This window comes from Polypterus senegalus, chromosome 11 (genome assembly GCF_016835505.1).
Source record: "Polypterus senegalus isolate Bchr_013 chromosome 11, ASM1683550v1, whole genome shotgun sequence".
Classification (NCBI taxonomy): domain Eukaryota; kingdom Metazoa; phylum Chordata; class Cladistia; order Polypteriformes; family Polypteridae; genus Polypterus; species Polypterus senegalus.
In genome coordinates, this window is record NC_053164.1 from 112,886,364 (window position 1) to 112,912,443 (window position 26,080).

Genomic DNA, 26,080 nt, shown 5'->3' on the forward strand with positions numbered 1-26,080 from the left:
GGCATATATATGACAGCAACACTCATGACAATGTCAATCATGTTACGTTATTATTAAAATGTTTCCTTTTCTTTTTCATTACTTCTTTAACACACTACTTCTCCGCTGCGAGTGCGCGGGGATTTTGCTATATATATATATATATATATATATGAATGACCTCCAAAGAGCACTGAGACTTTTGATATCATGAACATGTCTGCAAAACTGGGGTCTCCTGCCCAGCAAAAGTCGAGCAGCCAGCGCGTGCATAGCTGTGCCGCCTTTGAGGCGCTGACTGCGCTTCTGCCTTAAGTCAAAGTGAACACTTTTAATTTTTTTCATCCTCCCCCTGCGCTATAGCCCAGACAAGTGCAAACACGGGACCCCTTTTCTACACCACGGCAAAATAATATTAAGGCGATTCACACTTTCTTTTGCACGTATACGATTATGAGGTCCTCAGCTTGGATTATGAAGACTCGCACAGGAGTGGAGGACTGACAGTGCCATCACAGCCGATTAATGGCGGGGACGTCTCACCAGTCTACACAAGACCCACCGCGACTGTCCCCAAAAGTCGATCATAACGTCAGCGAACACAACTCTCTATACTATATAAAAGAAAAAGGCAACTTTCCTTTCTTTACACCTTTTTTCCTTTTATCCCAAACCAAAGCCTTTCTCTCTTAACACTGCAGAGGACACAAAACTAATTTTCTTTAAATGCCGGTAAGGCACATTACCAGAGGCACAAATTTGAACGTTCACATACAAAATGTAATTTCAATGTACCTGTACTTCTTAAAACGTTAATGTTTTACTGTTTAATAACTTATAGACTATAATTTATTATTTTTCCCTTGCACTCAGTGACCAAACCTATACACACACATATAGACACATACAAACATACACACAAGTATATGTATGTGTATATATATACACACACACACACATACATACATACATACATACACACATATATATAATTTGTGTGTGTGTATGTATGTATGTGTGTGTATATATGATGTAGATAGGTATGTATGTATATATATATGTATATATATATGTGTATATGTAGATATGTATATAGATATGTAGATATGAAGATATGTATGTGTATATATATGTGTATATATATATATATGTATGTATGTATGTGTGTGTGTGTGTGTGTGTGTGTGTGTGTGTGTGTATATATATATGACAGCAGCAATCCAAGCTGTGAGAAAACAGTAAAATGGAGGCGTGTCAGACGTCGTGGTACATTTTCTGATGCAGCTACCGAAAACAAACAACTTTGTGACGCTGCCGCCAAATACACAAAACAATTACTTTGACAATCATGTTACATTATTTTTAAAATGTTTCCTTTTCTTTTTCATAACATGACATCGCTGCGAAGCGCGGGTATTTTGCTATATATATATATCACAGCGACACTCATAACAGTGACAAAACAATTACATTGACAATCATGTTACGTTATTTTCAAAATGTTTCCTTTTCTTTCTCTTTCCTTCTTTAACACACTACTTCTCCGCTGCCAAGTGCGGGTATATATATATATATATATATATATATATATATATATATATATATATATATATAGATAGATAGAGATATATATATATATATATATACATAGATAGATATGAGAACAACACTCATATCAATGACAAAACAATTACATTAACAACCATGTTACGTTATTTTTAAAATTTTTCCTTTTCTTTTTCGTACCTTCTTTAACACACTACTTCTCCGCTGCGAAGCGCGGGTATTCTGCTAGTGTTTTATATTATTTCTGTTCAATCTTTTATTATTCATTGCTTGCTTAGTGATGTTTTCCATGGACTGTTTCTTCTTTGATTAATTAGTGATATGGCAGTCACCATATTACTTAAGGGAAGGCAACTATGGATGCTTCCCATCTGTAATTCAAATTAAATCAGAGGAAATCCTTGCACAATAAATACTTTAAAAACAAATTTCAGGTGTACTGGTGTATGCTAATACAAAGTATCTGTATGTATTTTATTCATGCTTATGGTACCTCTGTCACTTAAAGTTGTTCACTCTTGAAATGCAAAAACTAACTGAAGCCTTTCCCAGGACTGTGAAAACCAATGCTTATAGGATATCCTATTAATTATTTGTTTTTTATTGTAATGAATAATAATTGATGTCACTATAGGTGGCTCATCCACATGAACTTTGCTTCACTTAAGCAAAAAATAGCCACATTCACATTGAAAATGCAAACTAATGGATTAATGTATTATGTGTTCAAATTAGCATATGTTTTGAGTATTGTAAGGCATGTACATTAACAACCAATTGTGATTGCATATAAAACTGTAATATTTTATAAAGCCTATAGCTATATACTGTGTGTGGCAGATATTTAGTGTGCCTTGGCATAGCGCTAAAAGAGTTTGTGGTAGAGTAGACAACTGATGCAACACCAAGTCAAGTGTATGATACTCTTTAAGTACACATCCACTATGTGGATTATTCTCAGTGTTCTCCAGTTTTCCATTATACATTCAAGAAGAGGCATATGTTAGTTCAAATGGCAACTATAAATCAATCCTATGAGTATGTGTGTTTGTGAGTGGGCCCTGCAATGGGCTAGCATCCCATTCAATGTTGGTTAGTGCCATGTGCCTTATACTATCTGGTTAGGCTTCTGGACCCTCTCATTACATACAGTAATTTCTGGGTCTGAGTATGGTAAGTTGCATACTAATTTTTTTATTATAAATTGCCATCTGAGGGTCCTGGTATGTGGATTATATCGTTTTCATGCTTTTCAAATCATTTATTGACCATTTGTGCCCAGTATTCATTCAAATCATTCAAAACATATAAAATTTGATAAATGAGAGGGGACCATTCTATCCATCAAGTTAATTTGTTCAGCTAATATTTAAGCTGTCCCAATATCTTACCCAAACATTTCTTAAAGATTGTCAAGGTGTCTGCTTTAACCACATATCTTGGTAGTTTAATCCAGATTCCCACAAGTGCTTATTGGCTTCAGTCCTAAATGCACATCCCCTTAATTTCCACTGGTGTTTTCAAGTATATCTTTCACATTTAAGTTTAAAGTATTCTGATCAATATGCCTTTGAAAATTTTGAAAACCTGGTTAAGGTCCTAACACAGTCTCCTCTTCTTGAGACTGAACAGGTTTAATTATCTGAGTCTGCCAGAGTAAAAACAAGTTTTTAAGTTCTGAGATGCACTTTGTTGCTCTCCTCTTCACAGTTTCAAATGCTGCTATGTCTTACTTATAATATGGTGGTCAGAACTGCAGACAATACCCCAAATGCGGTCTAAATAGTGCACTGTATAGTCTGATCATAACTTGAATTATATTCTGCAGGTTTTATGATATACCCTAACAGTTTATTTGCCTTTTTAATTGCTTCTGCACATTGCTTAAATGATGAAAATGTTGTATCAACAAAAACACATTTCAAAGTCCATTTCAGAGGTTGCTTCCTATAGGGCAGAGTGTCCCAGGTTGTATTTGTAATTGTTACTGTCCATGTGCAACACTTTGCACTTTTCTACATTAAACTGAATTTTCCAGGTGTTCGCCAAGTTCTCAAGCCTTTAGTGCCTTTCTGAATTAATGAATCCTCAGTGTAAAAGGCAAATCATTTAAGTTAATGTTAATGTAAATGGTAAGTTTTTCTTAGTTGGCTTAGCTTGAACTTGAATATAATGCACCTTAACACAGAGAATAGAAGATTCAGTTTAACCACCTATAAGTTACAGAAAATGAAATGTTCATAATCTTAACCTAGAATAGCTGATAGATTGAAATTAGACAGCTAGAAAGAAACAGGAACTGTCAAACAGACAGACAGAAATTAAGAGCATATAGTTTTCTGACTTGTATTGTAGCATTTGAACTATTTTGAGCCATTTGGAAACCTTTGTCAAAAGCAGCTACACACTCAGTGTTAGCCGTTGCTCCAATTTTACTGTCATCTGTGAATTTCACAGTTTTACTAATTATACTGTAATCAGTGTCTTTGCTTAGAATTGCTCTCTGCTATGCCATGCCAAAAAAACACAGCAGAACTCTTAAAACGTGCAAGTCTTCAGGCATGTGGATTTTTTTGGTGTGTTTCACACTTGCATTCATCTGCTTTGTGAGAAGAAACAGAAAGTAAACATAGATACTTTCTGCCACTGCTCGCATTCTCTGCACTGCTTTACCTGTATAAGCATATCCATGATTGTTTAAAGTGTAATGCTAAAGTTGTGTCCTGTTTTATTTTTTCACACTTACTCAAAGTTAAGAGAGACCTAAACCCCAGACACACCTCAACCAAACACAGTTTCAGGTAAAATAAAGTGATGTTTAATGTTCAATAATTCCCTTACATGGTTAAATAGTCCAGCACAATAACAACTGGTCACCTTCCATCTCCTTGCACTACTCTTCCACGAGTGTTGTCCACCTCCTCCTGGCTCTGTCCCACTGATGCAGATGAGGTGGCGTCTTTTATGATGGACCTAGGAGTACTTCCAAAGTCACAGCACATTGCACTTTGGAAGCACACCTAAGACAGGCAGAAGTCCCCCAAAGTAGAGATAGCGTTCCCATACTGTTCCCAGTACATCATGTGTCAGGTCAAGTCGGGGAGCATGCACTGGTACATTGCATTGAAACACCCACTACATGACAAAACAGCTCGGGATCCTGGCTGGCAACCCCTCAGGCAGAGATGCGGTCCAGTTCCACCCTCTGGAAATGACCCTCTATCTGCTGCAGCCAGGTATTATGTGGGTGTCCTCTTGGCCTGGTGCAGCCACTCGGGTCCTCAAAAATGAGGATCCTGTGAGCTGGATCAGCCTCGGGGAACTGTGCCATATGGCCGTAGTGCCATAACTGACACTCCCTCACAATGCAGGTAATGTGCCTCATTCGGGACTCCATGAGAAACCACTTATTTGACAGAAAGTCAAACCAGCAGTTCCCAAGGATTCTCTGAAGAGACACATTACCAAAGGAGTCCAGTCCTCATCTCAGGTCACTGGATAGCATGCATGTCTTGTAACAATATAGCAAGACAGGAAGCACCAGGACTCTAAAGACTTGGACCTTTGTCCTTTTGCATAGATATTGGGAGCGCCACACACCCCTTTCCAGCAACTTCATGGCCCCCCATCTCTCCCAGTCCATCTACTGACTTCATAGGAAGAGTCATCAGAGACATGAATGTCACTGCCAAGGTAAGTAAACCACTCAAAAAGGTCAACACTCTCCACAGACTGACATACTGCTGATGTCTGTGCCCAAGAGGTCATTAAAGGCCTGGATCATGGTTTTTATCCAGGACACTTGCAAGCCCAGACACTCAGACTCCTTGCTCAGTCTCTCAAGCGTCCCGATCACAGCTTCTATTGACTCCGTGAAGATCACAGTATCATCAGCAAAGTCAAGATCAGTGAATCTTTCTTCACCAACAGATGCCCCACAGCCGCTGGACCCCACGACCTTGCCAAACACCCAGTCCATGCAAGCATTGAACAGAGTAGGAGCAAGAACACATCCCTGATGAACCCTAGAATCAACTTGGAAAAACACAGAGGTTCTGCTGTCACTCTGCACAGCACTCACAATACCAGTGTACAGGCCAGCCGTGATATCCAGCAACCTTGACGGGATTCGGCGAACCGTCAGGATGTCCCATAGGGCAGCTCGATCAACTGAGTTGAACGCTTTATGGAAATTGACAAAGGTTGCAAAGAAACTCTGCTTTTTTTCGCGTTTGCACTCCATGAGAACCCTCAGTGCCGGGATGCAGTTAGTGGTAGATTTCTCAGGTAAAACCAGACTTCTCCAGTCGCTGGTAGGTGAGTAATTAATCATGGATCATATTGAGGACTACTCTAGCAAGCACCTTACCCGGGACTGAGAGCAGTGTTATCCCCCTGTAGTTGCAACAGTCTAGGCGATCACCATTTCCTTTCCAGATAGGAATGACAAGTCCCATTTTCCAGTCAGTTGGGACAATGCCAGTCTCTCAAATGGAAGCAAAGATTAAATGCAATGCCAGGAGGACAGCCTTACCAATTGCCTCAAGAAGTTCACCCCGGATACCACAGATCCCTGCAGCCTTTCCCCCCCTCAGCTGGTTCACCACCTGTGCAATGTCAATGAGATTGACTGGTTCACAGCTAATCGGAGGATTAGCCTGAAGAACCATGGACCCAGAGATATCCAATGTCCTAGCCGGAGGATCAGCTTTTAACAGTTGCTCAAAGTAGCCAATCCAGCAGGTTACAACTGCATTGTTATCTGTAAGGACCGTTCCATCAGCCACCCTGACTGCAATTCTCTGAAGAACAGATTCAAATGTGTATAATGGTTTGATTCCTCTGTAAGCAGGACATGGGTCACTAGACCACAGATGGTGTGTCACTTGCTCACAGATTCCTGTAACAAATGCCTCCTTATCTGCCCTCAGATCCCTTGCAGCCTTCCTTCTCAGTTCCCGGTACAGACCAGAGTTGCCATCAAGTTGTGCTGTGACTACTCTCGATGATATCCAGGGTGCCCTGTGAGATGAAACACCTCTTTCTGGGATCACCGGTAACACCAACACAACCCTCACCAACCTTCAGAGTCTTGTCATGGAAGATCTCTCATATCAGATTAGGATCAGCAGTCGCACTCAAATGCACAAGATCATCATAAAAACTGTGTGCAAACATCGTCAGAAACAGCTTGATCTTGGAGTCTGGCCAAGTCCAGCCTCATTTTACTAGTAGATGGTAGCCTATTAGACCTAAGCTGGATCTTCAGAGTAGCAACAAGTCTATTCAGAATTCACAAACTCAGCACTTCTGTAGACCCTGCAGTTTTGCAAGAGCCTCCAGCATCTGCACACGAGGATGTGATTGATTTCCTTCACCACAACAAGTATTGTAGTACCAAATCCATCCCCTTCATGATGCGAGCAGCCTTCCTATGGGCAGCTGCATCAGAGCTACTCCCGCAGAGAGCAAAAAGGAGTCCTTTCTGTCGTCTCACAGCTGTGTGAAGTTTTTTTTACAGTGGTTGGCGTGCCAGTCCTGCCACCCCCATTATTTCCCTGCAAGTTGGAGGACTGCTTGCAGGGCCAGATGCATATTAACATCATACCCGGGACATTGTGTATGTGTGTGTACAAATGGTAGTTCCACCAGAGGGAAGTAATAATCCTGCGTACAACGTGCATACATGGCCCCGGAAGCAGTCTCCCTCTGTTCTTCCGTTATCACCTCCAGACTGGGAAAGGTACCAGTTACCAACCCTGCCAGGATTCTTGTTGTGGCCTCCTGGTCGGATAGGGAATTAACCTAGATCTCCTTCGGGATGCCAGGTTATCCACTCCATCACTTACACAATATTAAGTCTCAAAAGATAATGTGAGCTGGGTGTGTCACTCTGCAAGATACCTTTTTGATGTCTACTTAAGCACTGAAGGAGCAGCAGCACATTTTACTTCTAAAAATGATAATTACATACATTTTAACCAAGAGATTTGCTGTCATGATGATAAATATTAGCAAATATTTTTATTTCACAATGTGCACATTTAAAACAAATGTGGGATATTAACTCACACTTTCTATAAGTAACGTGGTCTCCATATGGTAATTCAAATAGTCCATCTTTCTATTGTTGAACCCCCACTTAACTCCGTTCAGGGTTGTGATAATCAATCAAATAGCAACTCTGAATTACAGTCTATCACTGAATACATAAACAATAAATCATCCTTGATTTTACACCATTTTCATATTTTTTTTATTAATCGTAAAGTTGCCATTCAAACAAATTAGTGCAAATGCCAACTGTATTTGTTTATTTCCATCTAAATTCTTTCGATATTTTCCCTCATAACAACAGTTTTTTTTATGTTTTATAGCAATCAGGATGTAACAAATGTCTGCTTGGAGAATGCCAGTGTAAATGGTGCCTCTTGTAGTCTGTTGAGCTTGATTCCTGTAAATTGTTAAGCCATGTTGAAATAAACAGAAACTGAAGGAAAATATACTCTGATGATGTGAGTATAATACAGCGAAGGTTAGTCAGGGAACAGGCTGAACCAATTATCAGTTAGCTTCAAGATAATAATATTGTAATAATTAAACTACTGTAGGAAGCTGCGGTGAATTTCTAAAAATAACATCATGATATTTTCATACTGCTTTTATTAAATAAAGTGTTTGGGCAAGTTAATTCAGAATTATTCAGTTTTAGGAAAAGAATATATGTTTTCTACAGTCTGTTATTGCATCAAGAAGTCTAAGCTCACAAATTGAGAATTATACGTATCTTTAAGACCTTTAAGAACTTTATGGAAGTAGCTCTATTTAAAGACATGAATTAACATAACTGCAGTGAATGGCTTCATGCTGTTTAAGTGCAGATATTATTATATTACATTAAATGTAATCCAGCCCAGTACAGTATGTGCTGAGTAGCCTTTTGATTGTTTTGGTTGGTTTAAGCATTTGAATATATATGTGTGTAACCCCACAAATTCTCCTTTGATTTTTCATTACTTTTGTTTTATTTTACCACACTGATTTTTGAAAGGTAAAGTTTTTAATGGGGAATAATTTCCCATTTTTGATGTAGAGCAGAATTACTGAAATGTGAATAAAACAACTCCTGAAGTGCAGTTTACAGTCTTCAGCAGGGATTGAAATATTGCCTATTTTTATGTCAATGTTCACCTATAACTGAAATGATAAAATTTGGAAATTGAAATAAAGCTTTCTTATAATTGATTAATACAGCTTAATAGTAACAGGCCGCTCGATACTGAGGTTTCCACAGTGTGTTGAGCTTTCAAAGCACAGGAGCTTGAAGCGCTGCTTGTTTCAAATGCGCCCGTCACATGGTTTTGAGGCACACTAGCGTAATGACATCATTGATATCTACGCAGTCAGCAGTCGATTTGGTCACTCACTTGTCTGCTGAACTGCTTTGGCTCAAAGCGTAAAAGCAATTGTCCCTGTTACAGTGTTAAGTGGGCTCTGACGTGAGTTCAAATCCTAACTGGGGATCGCGTATGATAAAATAAGGACTTTGTATAAAACAGTTATGTAGTACTTGTCTGTAAGTTAATAAATATATTTTGGAGGCATTATGAACGATTTACACGGGACACCTTTTTCCTTGGTGTGGAATCGTTTCCACCTATAATCTGTAACAAACTGATGATCATATTTTGCGTAAGGTAGCACGTATTATAACAATCCAGCTTCTATTCTACCCCATGTCAAACATATCAGAAAGACTAAGAAACGCTTTACTAAAGCTGATGTGGTCATTACACCAGTATATGCGCAAGACACTCCTCATTAAACGTATTTACTATTCAGTGATTCCCAGATCTGTAGCTGATTTGTATTATTGATTTCCAAAAAGCAATGTGAGTAAAAGTGTGTGCGGCATAACTAATCACAACTTTCAACGCCATCAGCAGTGTCTTCTGCAATTTAAGGAAAGCCTCTGGATTTCTGCGTTAATGAGACAAAAAAGTTGTAAAGAAACTTTGCAAATTCATCCAGAGGTGGACATAAAGATCACTCAAGTACTGATAAGAATGAACAGCTGGATAAGCATATCTGGAGCCAAACTTTCAAAAAAACACCTGACTTTGTCAGCAACATCCTTTCCTTGTGAATGCATCGTATCAAAGGCTGAGGTGGAGGCTAAATAAGTAATCTTCCGAACTGCAGCACAATAGAGTAAATCATTGATGTAAATAGAATTATTGAAAGACTAAGCTTTTGTCGTTTCTGTATTCTTAAACCATCTTCCAGTTACACAATCCCCCGAAGTCACTGACACATTTAACGTTCCCTGCTCCTTAACCTGTCTTGTTACCCAAAGCATTAACACTCAGTTTCATTCAAGGCTTTACCATCCTTCCTTTCATAGACATAAAATAAGGCACACATTTCTTCTACATACGTGTCCAATAATAATAGTAAACTGGCAGGAACAAGAAAAAGCACAAGATATATTCATGACAAGATCCTGGGCATCAGGGTGAGGATGTGCCTTGTCTCCCATTAGAGCTTGTCTACCGCCACTCAGTTGCACTGGCACACGTTACACTGGGGGGCAAATGCAATAGAGAATACCGTCAATGTACACCTTCAGAACTGGATTAAATCGACTGTATAAGTAGAACATTTCAGATAAATGATGAATTTTGTTAATCATAAACAATGCAACATAACTATTATATATGTTGTTACTTTTTTATTTATTTTCACCAAACGTTACATATCTACATGGGAAATGAACATGGGTAATATGTTTCTAATCATTCTCATTAAAATACACTGTCAAAATATATTAATGAGCAAATTGAGACACATTGGCCTTTAGGAAATATAAAAAAGTGTGTGTGCTGTCATTTAGGACAGAATGCATTGTTAACGTGATGCACTCTCTATGATGTCACAAAAAAAAGAAACAGCGCAGTCCATGCAAACTCATATCCTCCTTGATTTTTGACCTTATTATTAATTTTCAATATCAAATCAATAAAGTCATTTTAAGAAGGTGACAAGTCTGCTATAGTCAGTTCAATTAACGCTACTTTTAAAAAGTTTGCTTATACAGAGTACAAAACAGAATCTCAATGATGCAGGACTCGCGAGAAGTAACAAATAATATGTGACACTGAGAAATTATAATTCCTAATAACGGGAACAAGTAAAAACTACGACCTCTTTGAACGGACACTGTAAACAAAGGCAGTTCAATAAATAATTTAGGAGGCTTGTGTGTGCATTTCAATATTGATTTAAGAACTAGGTAGGCCACCTGTTGTACTATAAATGGTAGCTCAAGTAGCATTTAACAGTAAATAGTCTAACAGGACAATGACTGATGAAACGAAGATGCTGCGCAGCTGCAATTAAGGTTCACAGTATCATTCTGCATGTTTAGAAGGTGCTGATTGGCTGAAACTGTTTATAGCAAATTGTCCCAAGTTGGAAGTGCCGTATAGCGATTAGAAATGAAAAGACACATTGAGGCATGCTGCACAGTAGTTTGTTTTTCTACAATACAAATTCAGTACAACACCAGTTTCTCCAAACACACAAATATGAAGCTTATTACATTTTACAGTGAAACTCTTTACATACACAATACAATTAGGGACGTTTAAAGCACTTTGAGCTAAATTTTTTGTATGAAAATGTGCTATATAAATAAATGTTGATTGATTGATTGATTGATTGATTGACGTGTAACCCCTGGCCGACTACGGCGGCCCAACCTTCCCTCAATAGCTTGATTCGCTTGCTATCCGTCCAAGTTCGAAATTTTTGTTAATTGGAAGAATTGAAAAAAAAAAACTTACACAAGAGGAGGATCAACGACACGAACCCCTGGTGTTTTTACTGAGAGACAGTTGCAATACCATTGAGCCACCTAATTGGGATAATTAATGAGCTCCGCACAACAGAACTACTACTACTGTTCTTACTGCGGTGGATGTAGACATATGTTTTTTGTCATATGCACGTTAAATTGGTTTAATTGACACGAGAGTATCATTGTTGTATTCTCCTCATGAAGACAAAAAAATTATATTTATAGATGTATACTATATGACGTGCGGTTTTGAACAAAATTAAGCGTTCCATAAAAAGGTTGTATGATTTACCAAATCTTTTGATATATAAAGTTGATATATAACAATATATCTTTGACACTGTATCAGATGAAATCACAGCAATCCACAATAACAATAATGAATTCTCAGCAACTACCTGAATTGTCGTTTCAGGCCGTCACTTAACTATATCAACTGAAGTGTGTAGTGTCAATATGAATTATAAAATATAACTAGAGAGTTAAGTGCCAGATAGACTCTCAAAAATATAGAGGTCAATGCCTTTGATTGTGTTGACGCTTCACAAACATTCAGTAACCAACTCGCATGTCTACACAGGGCTTTCGAAGCCCGGGTCATGATGCAATCCCAGTGTGTATGTTTGCTCGAGGCTTTGAATTGTTTGTCATGATGCAATCCCAGTGCGCATGTCTGTTCGAGGCTTCGAAGCTCGCATCATGATGCAATCCCAGTTTGCGTGTCTGCTCGAGACTTTGAAGCTCATGTCATGAAGCAATCCCAGTACGCATGTTTGCTCGATGCTCTAGGCTTCGAAGCTTGTGTCATGAAGCAATCCCAGTGTGCATGTCTGTTTGAGGCTTCAAAGCCTGTGTCAACCCAGTGCGCATGTCTGCTCGGTGCTTGGTAGCACATGTCATGATGCAATCATGTGCGCATGTCTGCTTGAGGCTTCAAAACTCCTGTGATGATGCAATCCCAGTGCGCAAACTCGATCCTGGGAACCACTGTGGGTGCAGGTTTTTGTTCCAACCAACCTCCGTTTTTCATTGGATTCTTAGCTTAATTAATCCATCCATTTTCCAACCCGTTGAATCCGAACACAGGGTCACGGGGGTCTGCTGGAGCTAATCCCAGCCAACACAGGGCACAAGGCAGGGACCAATCCTGGACAGGGTGGCAACCCACTGCAGGACACACACAAACACACCAATTTAGAATCGCCAATCCACCTAACCTGCATGTCTTTGGACTGTGGGAGGAAACCGGAATGCCTGGAGGAAACCCGCGCAGACATGGGGAGAACATGCAAACTCCACACAGGGAGGACCCGGGAAGTGAACCCGGGTCTCTTAACTGCGAGGCAGCAGCACTACCACTGCGCCACCGTGCCGCCCGCTAGCTTAATTAAGTCATTATTATTTTATTTTATTATTTTTTATTAAAATGTAATAAGCAGATATATGGGAAAGTTGTAGTTATATGGGCAATATGTAGGGTTTTTTTTAAGTAGTTAACAGTATTTTCAACCTAATTTTCATTCTGCTTTTCCAGGTGTTCTGGTTATTTAATTGATTATTTACTAATTAGCGAGTCTGACACAGAAGTCATTGCAGCTTTCATCATCCCGGGTACTGGTTTTTAATTGTCACTATTAGGGTTAAATAAAGGGAACAAACTACACAGGAAAAAGGGAAAATAATAGGAAAGCAACAAAAGAGAGTTAAGTATTTGTAGCATTAGAAAAAAATAGAAATATTTCAAAATGTCTTGTAAAAACCACAATGTTGTGTTTTTCTGAATGCAGAATAACGAGATGAGTACAAAAGACCAGCTAATTAAATGAGATCAGTTGTTATTGATTATTATCACCGATTGTGAATCTGGTTGGAACAAAAACCTGCAGCCACAGTGGGTCCCTTTGATCAAGTTTGGGAACCACTGCCGTATAGTCTATTACTGTTAAACATAAAATCAGAAGTGTAAAAACGACAGTAATTATAACCTTATCAGTATATTTTATCAAGATATGAAAATGAAATTGACTATCAAAGTCTGTGGCAAAAAGGAATTACATAAAATGGGTATTGTAAGATCAGAAAATTACTGTATAATTGTATTGCAATTGTATCTTCTCCTTCTCTTGGAAATAAGAGATTAAGAAATAAGAAATTGTTGGCAGGATTTTTCTTAGCAAATTTTCAGATTTGTGCTTAAATTACATTCTAATATATTAAGCTGACCATTTTGGCCTTATTCATTGCATAACAGATTACATGTTTTCTAAATGGTTACTGGTTAGTTGTTCAAAACCACCATTGTGCATGGCAGACATTGACCTGCTGTCTGTTAGTCTTGTTTGTCACTAAGCCACATTGCTTTAGTAATGCTGAAATACATCATACATCAAATTTTCTTTGATGTTTTCCGGTCCAATTTGACTTTTTTCCATGATGAAGACATATTGGAGAGTTGTTAGGAAAATATTGATTCAAATCATCTTTTTAATTTGGTTTGATTAAAACAGGCTCAGATTTCTTCCATTTAAAAGTGCACTACATAAATAGAAACAATGGAATTAAATTTAAATAACATAATACAGTATCCTTGGTAATGTTATTTACGTGAACACTTCATGAATTTTTGCATTTGTTTTGTATGGTTTAGGACAGGGGTGTCGAACTCCAGGGGCCTCATGTATAACGCCATGCGTAGAACTCGCACTATAACATGGCGTAAGCACAAAAGCCGAAATGTGCTTACGCACAGAAAAATCCAGATGCAGGAATCTGTGCGTACTCCAACTTCCACGTTCTTCCGCTACATAAATCCCGGTCAGCGTGAAAACTAACGCTCGTGCACGCGCATTATGTAACGCCCCATATTCTCCCAGAATTACGCCTATTTGAATATGCAAATCAATATAAATCGCCCTTAAGCGCAGCCTTCTGTGAAAAGACAATGGGAAAAGCACGGGGGGAAACATAAGAATTTCAGCGAATACCAAGTGGAGGCAAAGGAAAAACATACTATTTGTTCAAATAAGCCGTGGTATAATCAACAAAAGGAAGTTGATCGAGTGGCATAGCGTGTTGGAGAAACATGAAAGCTCACATCCACAAAATCGCACAGTGCCGGAAATAAAAAAGAAGTCACATATCAAAGTCGCCGTGGAAAGCCAAGTTGTAAGCCCACTGTCTGAGTGTCATATGAAAGCTTATTAGGGTACAGAGAAAAAAGCCACACGGTGGGGAAAAAGCACGAAATGTCCACTTCAATCTCGACATTTCCACTTTAATCACGTAGTTTATTTTGTCATTAAAGTAGAACATCATAAAATTCATCTTAAAATTGTTTAATTAACCAGTTTCTAAAATCACATCGTAATTAAAGTAGCACGTTAAATGCTTTGTTTTGTATTTGATTTTCTATGTGCTCTATGTGTGTGAATCACTACTTGCTTCTTAAACTGGCTCTCTTCCTCCAACTGGACACAGAGTCCATTACATTTGTGATATTACAGCTCTCTGAATAACTAAAATACTGAGATGTATACGTGATGTCATTTTCATGATGATAGGAGTTAAAGCACGTTATTAAACATGTTTCACTTCGATGAAATAATTTATTGCAGCAGTACTCAGGGGCGGCTCTAAGCTTGTGGTGGCACTGGGCAGAGGAAGAATCGGTGGCTCCTTAGCCGCCAATGTCATGCACGGTGGATGGCCACGTATGTTGCAGACACTAGCCGCCTCGTGCTCATGACACAAGCATTTAACTTTTGCGAAATTTGTCGCTGCTTTTAGCTGTGTTGTTATTTTATCTTTCTGTTTTATATTCAATATATATTGGCGTAGCCGTCACTGCAGTCAGTGCTTTTCTTTCCCAAGTAACCGATCGCCATACAATCAGCTCTGTAATAGGCGTTAAGCCATCTGTAAGCTTAGCGCCGATTCTTCAAAACGCTTAAAGAACATTGAAATATCTTCGTAGTACATGTTTAATTATTCTATCCTTAAAGACACTCCCAGTGAAGAATATAGATTATTTAAATGAAGTTAAAGTTTTATCTGTATAATTTAACAAACATATTTTGCTGCATTTCACCTTAAAAATGATATTGTCATCATATGTAAATACGCGCTTTATAAAGTGACTCAGGTTGTGCGATATTATAACTGTAGTGCAAGTTTACAGTGAGGTGATTGTACTTATAAGTACAAACAGTTCTACAAGGAGCACTTGATTGGCTGCATTTAAAGTTCTTGGGATTAAACTGTTTTGAACCGCGAGGTCCGTACAGGAAAGGCTTTGAAACGTTTTGCCGTGGCAGAGACAGCGTGTGCTTAATGCCGTATACCGATAATTCTCTTTCCGATCAGCTGCTGCTGTGATTCACACTCAGATACAGTGATATAAATACTCCGAGTGGTGCAGTGAGAGAAATATGGAAAAAGATGATCCGCTGTGGCAACTCCTAATGGGAGGAGCTGAAAGAAGAAGAAGAAGAAGAAGGAGAAGTGAGAGTAACAACGCTAAAGCAGTTATGGCATTTGAAATACTATGGCTGTTCCCTGGACCATTATATTGTTACGAGTTAATTACAATCAGATGCATTACACTAATAAACAATATTAGTTAGTTTCTGTGTATTTATAAAGCCGCGTCATGAAAATAGTGAGTAATTACACAAGAACAGTACCATTGCTTTGACGCTGGGTACCGCCAGTTTGCAAAACCGAGCGGAGAACTTGCTTACGACAAGGCATGAGGTACCGTGGAAAAGTGCGTGGCTTTACGCCAAGTGTAGGTTTTATACATCGCGATTTGAACGTGGAAAAGTTCTTACGCAACATTTCTGTGCGTACGCACCGTTTATACATGAGGCCCCAGGCCTGGAGGGCCACAGAGGCTGCATGTTTTCATTCTAACCCTTTTCCTAATCAGTGACCAGTTTTCACTGCTAATTAACTTTCCCTCATCACTTTAATAACCCTGTCAGAAGAGTTCAGCCCTCTGAATTGATTCCTTTCTTCATTAAATGACAGCCAAAAAAAATGAGATGTGAAACGACCAATGGCCAGCTAAATTGGGGCTTTAAACTCCAACCACTTTCACTCCAGCCAATTTCTTAATTAGAAGCCGATTTTTGCTGTTAATTAAACTCATTCTTTAATCCCGTGGCTTGTTGCTGCTCTCATTCTGCCACAGCAGACATTTCCAAAACTGTTGTTTTTCCATTTTTTCTAAGAACATTGTCAAAATGTTTTAGTGACCTGAGAGATCAACCTTACTGAGACCATCACCTTTCTTTATTTTCAGATCATATGTAATGAGAACATATGAGCTGGTCATGTGGCATTTTGTTTTGTGTCTCATTATTGTTTGGCTGCTAATTAAAGAAAAAGAAACAACTAAGGGGCCTGAGTCAAGGTAATTATAAAAAGTAATTAGCAGAAAGAACTGGTCACTAATTAAGAAGATGGCAAGAATGAAAACCTGCAGCCACTGCGGCCCTCCAGGACTGGAGTTCGACACCCATGGTTTAGGAAATATGAAGGTTTTTTGTAAAGTTTATTAACTTTCCATTTACAATTCACGCAATCTTGTCTGTGAAAGTATTACATGGATGTATATTCTTTGGTGTGGTTTTATATTACCAAAGCTGTATAAGGGTTCTGAGCCTAACCAAACTTCAGGAAAAATATTTAGGAGGAAACCTCTGCATTTTGTACAGGTGAATGATTAAATTTCCTACTGGTGTATCAGAATTGTGGAACTATAGACAGTAAGCATGCACCTGAACCAAGAGGGCTAAGGTGGCTTTTTACAATTTTCAGTGCAACATTGCATTTTTGAACTTGTAGTTTTTTATTGTTCTGTGTGTAGAATGATACTTTCATGTAATAATAATGTAACATTACATCCAATCCTTTGCATTTCAATTTAGGGTCAGAGCCTATCCTGATAGCACTGGAGGCAAGGCTGTAATCAGGTGTAATTCTGCCACAATTCCCTTTCAGATCCATTATGATAATGATGTTTTGATTTTCTTAATTTGTTCAGTAAATCTGCAATCTTTTCTGAAATAGTATTAAAATAGTGTATTGGAAAGGCAAAATCTCTTAGTCAGGGACATTTGGGGGTGTCAGCTAGTTTCAGGGTTGTTGCCTCATTGAATCTTGTCATCTCACTCCTTTGTGTTGAAGCTCCCAAACCCCATGTGTGTCTTGTCTGGGACTCGGGTAGAATGCGCTTACCACTTGAATGTCATCTGAGAAGAAGGAAAAGTGTTTGGGTCAGTCAATGTGTCCATCAAAGTGTATGTCAGTGTGTGTCAAAGAGAACATGGCGAGCTGCATGTGAAAGCAGAGCTAAGCAGATGATACAGTGACAGAAAGGGAAAGCCAGTAAAGTGCAGCTCAGTCACTCGTCCGTAGCTTGGTTGAGATGTTATAGAAAAGTGAGAAAGTGAACACACTAACCTTCACAATTAATACTTAAGTCATTGACCAGGAAAAGAAAAACAAAACTTTTGTTTATAGGAGCTATTTTGCTGTAAATGGGGATTTGTCTTGTAGAAAATAACAAAGACAATCAACATTCTCAAGCATTGTTGAGGGTGAAATTGCAAATGTACAATCCCTACTGTATCTACAGTATTTTCTTGTAATTTGCTTTGCATGTTCACTCTTGCCTTCTTGCCTAATAAATAACTTAAGTAACTCATTTATGCTTCACAGTGGGTCAAAATCCACATTGCTAATATCTTATCTTCTGGCACTGAAACAATCCAAGTCTGGTTCTGGTATAAAAATATAACCCTTACCCAGGGGTCTTCTTATCAGTAAAAGATACATGAGCAAGAACCAAAAAATGTGCCTTGATGTGTTGTTTTTTTGGTAAACAGCCAGAGACCTGGCTTTACAACAAACTGCTTTTTTGGCATCTGAACACAAGGAAATGGAATGATGACAACTAAATAAACAGCATGAATAAGTGGAAACATTTGTTTTGCTTTTCAGGAGAACTTCTATATCTGGAAACTGGAAGGCTAACACAGGATCAGCCATGCTGGAACAAATCGCAATGACGGATCGGTATGAAATCTATTGTTTCTGATTTGAAAATATAACAAGTAGAATTTATCAGTGCTGTGGGTATACTGAATATAAGGTCATTTCACACTAGTGGAGTATTATGAAAGTAAAATCAACGCATAAATGGTAACACTGGGCAGCTAGCTAGTAAAACCCCAAAGGAAAAGAAAGATGTGAGGCAGGAACACAGTCATCTTAGAGTTAACAGCTGCATATCATTATCTGTTCCAATCTTTCAGATGTGTTAACTGTCCATAGTCGTCTTTTTTAGTATCTGGAAGCAAAACCTGACAGCTACATTTGGCAGTAACAGTACCTGTTATTCAGTGGCTGCCAATGTTTCTTTTTTCCATGAAGTTACATCCAGATGTTCAAGTTGAACCCAGCTCCTTGAAGACTACAGGTTTTCATTGCAACTAATCTCTTATTAAGTGACAAATCCCTTCTTTTCAGTGACTGTCTCCTTAATAAGTTGTAGAAACCTTGTTTTGTGTTTCATTTTTCATTATAATCCTGCAAGTAAAAATAGAGTGCGGACTTGTACTGCTCTTTTGACATTTAATGCACCAAAGGACCTTCGTTATCCAACACACTTTGGCTATTGGAGTTTTGTCATTTTCTTTTTGAAAATAAACAGTTTGAATCCAGTATTTATAAAAGGTAATAGCAATACACTAGCACTACCTAGTTTCTCCATGCGTGTTTTACATACTGCATACTTTAGCATTATACAAGTTGAATCTTGTTATAACGAAACTCATGGGACCATAAAAATATTTTGTTATAACGGAAATTTCATTATTCTGAAAATTTTGTTACTTCGGTATTGGCTATGATGGGATGTGACCTTGTATTCTCAAACCTATTTAATCCTGTTCAGAATTGCAGGGGCCAGTCCTGCAGTGTGCATCTACACTCACAAGGGGGCCAATACAGAATATAAATAGTTCTAGTAGAAACAGTAGTAGTAGTAATGGGGTATAACCAACATGCAACATATCAACACTCTCCTGATCTATGATAAACAAGAATATACTTGAAATTAACAGAAAATATAAATCAGCATATCTGATTTATTCCTTACTCCTGTTTCTATGCTACAGTTACTTAAAAATTATGAAAGCTAGCCTGAGTCTATTTACATGAGATAATCTATATATATAATTCACTAAGGGCAAGCAAGACACTGAGTGCATGCAATACAGTGAGCGCAAGCAAGACAGAGCCCCACCCGCCAACTCTAACCCTCCTACTGCGTCATGGGATACGCACAACATATCCACGCATGCCAACTGTAACCGTCCTCCCGAGTCCAGCGTCGCTCTCGAGGCATGCAACAACTCACCAAACACAGCCTCAGTCTCTTTCGTCTGTGCAAAAGTCCACATGCACCTCTGAGCCACGTTGACTTTACACCGCATGCAAGACAGAGAGCCACGCCTGCCAACTCACAGAGCCCCACCCATCATCTCTAAGACCATGGGATACGCACGCATTTAGTGTATAAATGGATATAAATAATTGCATGTAAACGATTCGCCAAAATCTGTTGTATGTAAACGATACTGTTTAAAACGTTATTGTTTTTTCATCAGAAAACCCGGTTTCCACTTATACCTGTATTCGTTTAAATGGCACTTTTACCACTCGCAATAGGATGGAAGCACTGACTTATCGTGTCGACTGGGCAACACAGTAAATGCGGTGTCTGTCTATATAATAATAATAATAATAATACATTTTATTTATAGGCGCCTTTCAAACACTCAAGGACACCGTACATTATACACAGCAACCGACAAACAATACAGTACAATGTTTACATAGAGAAGGCATGATTAAAAAGATGAGTTTTAACTGAAGACTTAAACAGAGAAAGTGAATTAATGTTTCTAATCTCAGTAGGCAGTGCATTCCAAAGTCGGGGGGCAGAACGACTGAAAGCTCTGTTCCCCATTGTAGAAAGACGAGCAGAAGGAACAGTCAATTTAATTGAGGATGATGATCTAAGAGTACGGGAAGGGGTGACAATGTGGAGAAGGTCAGACAGATATGGAGGGGCTAAATCATGAATAGCTTTAAAGGTTAGCAGAAGGATTTTAAACTCAATGCGGAACTTGACAGGGAGCCAGTGAAGTTGATGCAGAACAGGAGTGATGTGGTGAGTGGAAGGAGATCGCGTAATAATACGGGCAGCTGAGTTCTGGACTAGTTGAAGTTTGTGAAGAGTTTTTGAGGGAGACCAAAAAGAAGAGAGTTACAATAGTCCAAGCGAGAGGTGACAAGGCTATGAACAAGAACTGCAGCAGAGTGTGGGGTGAGAGAGGAACGGAGACGGTTGATATTGCGTAGGTGGAAGTAAGCAGATCGTGTAATAGTATTGATGTGTGAAAGAAAGGAGAGATTATTATTCAAGATGACACCAAGACTTTTGGCCTGAGAGGATGGAGATAGCGTACAGTTATCAATTATAAAGGGGAAGTTGTGGAATTTGGATAATGTGGATTTTGTACCAATGAGAAGGATCTCTGTTTTATCAGTGTTGAGTTTAAGAAAATTAAATGTAAACCAGTTTTTGATTTCGGCCAAACAGTCATATATGTCTATGTTTTCCGTAGCCTGCTACAGGAAGGTACTCTCTCAGCCATTGGCATTGGTTTCACTCTTTGTTATTTTCGTTATACTGCAACGGTGGTTTCCTAAGCCTTTGTTATACTGAATTTCTTTCTCACCATTTTCCGTTCCTATTCTTACACCGCCGTATGCTATGGCGGGCTTCGGCTAGTATACATATAATATCTTGATAAGAATATAAATAAGCTGGTTAAATTTGCAGGTAATATTTAAGTGAAGGTTATGTCTTAACAGTCAGGTCACAAGTATATAATGGTGTTCAGAGATATGATGCATTTTTATAAACTAAATACAAATGATGTGCAGTCACTCTCTTTTAAAACGCACCTTACATATTGTGTGAGTTAAATAAAGAGAAAGAATTTGCCTTAGGTTTATATAATGTTTTTTAAAAAAGTATGTCCTCTTTGCATAGATTGGTCAGAATTTTTGTATAAGCTCACAATTCAGTTATAATAGTAATTTATCTTTATCATAATGCACATCATTGTCAATATCTTTACAGTTGTCAAGGGATATTTTTTTTGTGCCAGTCAGAAAGAAATCTATTGTGTCATATATCTCTTGATTCCTCAAATACATTGTGTCTGTAGGTGTTTGTTATACTGAAGCACCTAATAGGAGGAGGTCTTATCTTGTTAATTACTTAATTAAATGTTTGTTTTCCAATTATTTGCATTATAGGTAAACATTGAAAAGAGCTGATTAGTTGTGAAACGCTTGCTTTCTGATTGCAGCGAAGGATTCAAAATAGCTTTTTAATTGTGTGCTTTTGAGAATTTTAGCACATATGATATCTTATTTTCAGGAAAGTCATCACAATTGATCCACTGTAGCCAGCTTTATCTGATTTACAAGAAGCTGCTGATTTGTTTATCTTAACTTATTCAGGCAAAAAAGTCAAAAAGATGGTTAAGTGATGATTTATGTATTAAGTTTCCTTGAAGAAGGTGTTTTAATTTGTTAGCCGGAAATTTAACAACTTTTAACCCTATACCTTTAAGCCCAGGGTGATCAGCATTAGTCCTGGAGGGCCACAGAGGCTGCGAGTTTTTGTTCCAACCCAGTTGCTTAATTAGCAAACAGTCCTTGCCAATAACGGGTCTTATTTAATATCATGAGTTGTTAAGATTTTAACTCTGCAAAGTCAGATCATTCATATATCATAGATTTCTTTTTCCTTTCTAAAAATATCATCCAAATTATTTGAAGCCAAAAATGAAGGGATTATTTTTCAGTTGTTCACTTTGTCTTGAGTTTCCTTCTGAGTATTTTATTAAACCAAATAAATAAACACAGTTGTTAATGGAACTATAGTACTGTAGGCGGAAAGCTGCAGGTTATTGCTAATAAGGAGCAAATAAAAAAAGTGAATGCAGCTGTTTAAGATTAAAATCTTAACAGGTGAGACAACTAGATTAAAGCAGAAAAATGTCACTTGAGCAATAAGTGCTTCATCAGCAATGAATGACTTCTCAAGAAGCAATTGGGCTGGAACAAAACCCTGCAGCAACTGTGACCCTCCAGGACTGACATTGCTCACCCCTTATTTAAAGGGTCTGACTCTTACATAGCAAATCAATTAAATGAAGGTAATTAGCAGCAAACACTGGTCACTAATTAAGAATATGGTTAAAATGAAGACCTGTAGCCACTGTGGCCCTCCAAGACTGGGGTTGGGTCTCATGCCATCTTAATTTGTACTTTTCTCTCAGTTTTCACCTAAAAGATTTGCAAATGAAAAGGATACAGAATCTCTGAGAAGGATTGAGTCGAGTCTCTCTTTAGATATTTCTTCAATTTTATTTTTCTCCTAAATCTGTCTTTTTTTTATTTAGCCAAATTAATTTGTCATCATTATTTTAGCCATGACATGCTCTTGCAAAATATTAATATTTTTTGTGTAAACATGTGACATCCACAAGCACTTAAATAAACAAATCAATTAAACCCTCTTAGGTTAGTCAATAAAAAAGTGTCATGTCATTTATTACAAAGTGGGACAACTAATCTGTTTGGCAGTCAAACTACTGTACGTTTTCAGACTTGCCTCATATCCACAGTTGGTTCTTTAAAAGGCTCCACAGTGTTCTCCTTCCTATAAGTCTTTTGTAGTGCCTTCTTTTATATTTAGTGTCAGGTAATGTGTTTAAGGTTAGAGGTCAACCTCAGCTTCACTTATTATGCTCCTACCCAGAATAATGTCTTCACTATTAAAAAAAAGGAACAAAAGCAATGTGAAATATATAAATGGTTAAATTAAGTTACAGGAGCATTGTATAGAAAGGAATTGTACAGCAGTTTGAAGCCCAACAGTATGCCTGAAATTTGACACCCAGAACAAATATTCTGAATATTCCTTGTAAATTGTAATAATTATCTTATTACAGATGTCCCCTAAACCAAACTAAATCCACAACTAAACTAGCCAGTTTATTAGTGGAAAATAAAGTAGAAAATGTTGATTTTATTCCAAGCAGCAAATCTAGAGTATAATAATCTAGTGATCCTGACACTGACAGCTAGGATTTAAGCATATCTGCTGATCAGATGCTCATTTAGTGAAAGGCATGGCTTTGCTTTCCATGCAGATATCGACTGTGGGTGGACTCCTGTGCAGAGATGTTTGGTGGGCTAGACATTTGTGCAGTGAAGGCTGTACATGGCAAAGATGGAAAGGACTACATCATTGAGGTAGGATTTACAACTTTTTTTCTCTGGTTGCAATATGTTTTTTTTAATTTACAGGATCTTTCTATTCACTCAACCCATTTCTGTATCTTTTAGTGTTATTAGTTATAGCAAAAAGTAACTTGTATCTCATAAAGTATCACTTCAAATAATGACTTGCATAAAAGTGTTATGCCTACTAGACTGTTACTCATTACTACTTTCTTAGCCTTCAGTTCTAGAAGCAGTGCTAGTCTGCACAAATTTGCAGAATAGCTCTGCTTTCCTTAAAGTAATAATGGAAAAAAATCTTAGTAAGGATTGTAAATGTGTGAACACATGGATGGATGGATGGGATATCCATCCATTTTTTGCCTATTCACCCAGTTCACAGTCACAGGGATCTTTATCAGTTTTAGGGAAGTTTGCCTTACATGTCAAGTGCTAATAACAGAAAAACAATTCAGCACTCAATGAAACAAAGTCAACACATACTAAATATGTAGGACGCCTGGGCACTTGAACTAATTCATTTGAGGCATTCTATTTATCCATATCTATGGGTTTTAAGCCACTTTTTTCCAAGGGAGGACTGTGACCTTAGAATTGGAGGTGTTCATTTTCATCTCATTGATATTGTACTCGGCTATAAACCTTTCCAATGTGCTCCAAAGATCACAGACTACTGAGGCCAAGTGAATATTATCTGTAGAGATACAACTCTTTGGTTATCAAATTGTAGTACTAGGATGTTGTACCGTGTACCGTGTTACTGTTATCAAATTGGAAATCCTCCAAACATTGTCTGTGTCTTGATATTCTTGTCTTTTCTCCAGTTTATAACATTAATGAACAGGAGGGAAGAAAAGTGACGTGCAAGTTGAATGCTCACATTGAGCCATCACAACATAATACCAAGATTGCCAATACAAATCTCACTCCACAAATACATAAATCAAAGGAGACACAGCAGCAGCATCTGAACCTTTATATTATTATAGCACCTTCCATAGAGTACCTGGTAATAAGCTTCTTTCAGATCCACAAAGCACATATAGACATGTTTGACAAATTGCCATAACCTCTCAAAAATCTGTGCTAGGATGAAGATTTGGCTCAGGACTCCACTGAGAGGATGGAATCCACATTGCTTCTTTTAAATTTGAAGTTCAACTAATGAACAGAGTCTCCATTCCAGCACCCTGGCATAGGTTTCCTGGGGAGAATGAGGGGTGTAATCTCTCAGTAATTAGAACACACCATTTTGTCTCCATTTTTAAAAAATAGGACAACCAACTCATCCTGTAAGGCCCGAGAAATATGATAATTTCCTTTATGACTGTAAAGTCTTCTAGCAGGACTACGGAGCCTAGGACTATGGAGACAGTACTTTTTTGAGTACCAACTCCATCCTCCAAAGATAATACGAAAAGACCCCTCAGGGATTAATATAGTATGTCAAATCAAAATTAAATATCTCTATAAAGGCAGTGCATACACACGAACAGCATACAAAGATTTTCTGTCTGTAAATGCAAGTTGCATTGAGGCAATTTCCCATGCATCAGAACAAACTCCAACAGTTCAGCACCCACCCGGGACTTGAGAGTATTTCCTTAACAATCAGGGAAACTCCAATGAGGCATCTCTACAGTAGGAAAGAGCCTACCCCCTAATTGGGAAGTTTGTTTTCAGAGACAATCCTGTGCCTTAAAAAATGAGTCTAGCTATATCATAGCCATTATTTGGTCACACGAAAAGACAATTTTCTCTTAGGGATTAATAAAATGTACCAATTACCAAAAATATATATATATATACTGTATATTCTTCCAGATCCTAATAGCAAGAGTCATTTTCCAGTGGCATGAAATAACACTCCTAGGTCTGTCTCACTCTTGTCTGTCACCAAACATATGGGTGGTGAGTCCACATGAAAGTTTCAAACAACTTTTTCTTGCTGGACCGAACTGGCCCTTGCAGTCCATCCAAGCACCAGCCACTCTCCAATGAACACCTTTCCCAAGGCTTGGCTCCTGGAGTAACATTTGGTATTCCTGTTATGACATTAAAATATTCATGAGGGTCTTTTGTGAATTATTCTTTGTATGCCCTAGCTCCCATGGACCAGTGTACCATGGACCCTATCAGGAACACATATCTTGAGACAATATAGCTCTGTAGATTGTTAAGGCACAGAAGCTGCCCCCAACCACCATGCCAAGGTCACAATCCTGTGAGCTATTTATGATATTATAGAACATAATGATGACCTGTTCTGTTTAACAGCAA

At 38.1% G+C, this 26,080-nt stretch overlaps 1 protein-coding gene across 1 annotated transcript in view; it reads left to right on the forward strand.

Moving 5' to 3' along the window:
* Window positions 1-26,080, forward strand: part of LOC120539439 (synapsin-3-like) — an 842,044-nt gene that overhangs the window by 722,756 nt on the left and 93,208 nt on the right. Inside the window, exons 9-10 of the mRNA XM_039769493.1 lie at window positions 18,410-18,484; window positions 23,710-23,812. Coding sequence (XP_039625427.1) covers window positions 18,410-18,484; window positions 23,710-23,812 — 178 coding nt within the window. The remainder of the gene's footprint in view (window positions 1-18,409; window positions 18,485-23,709; window positions 23,813-26,080) is intronic.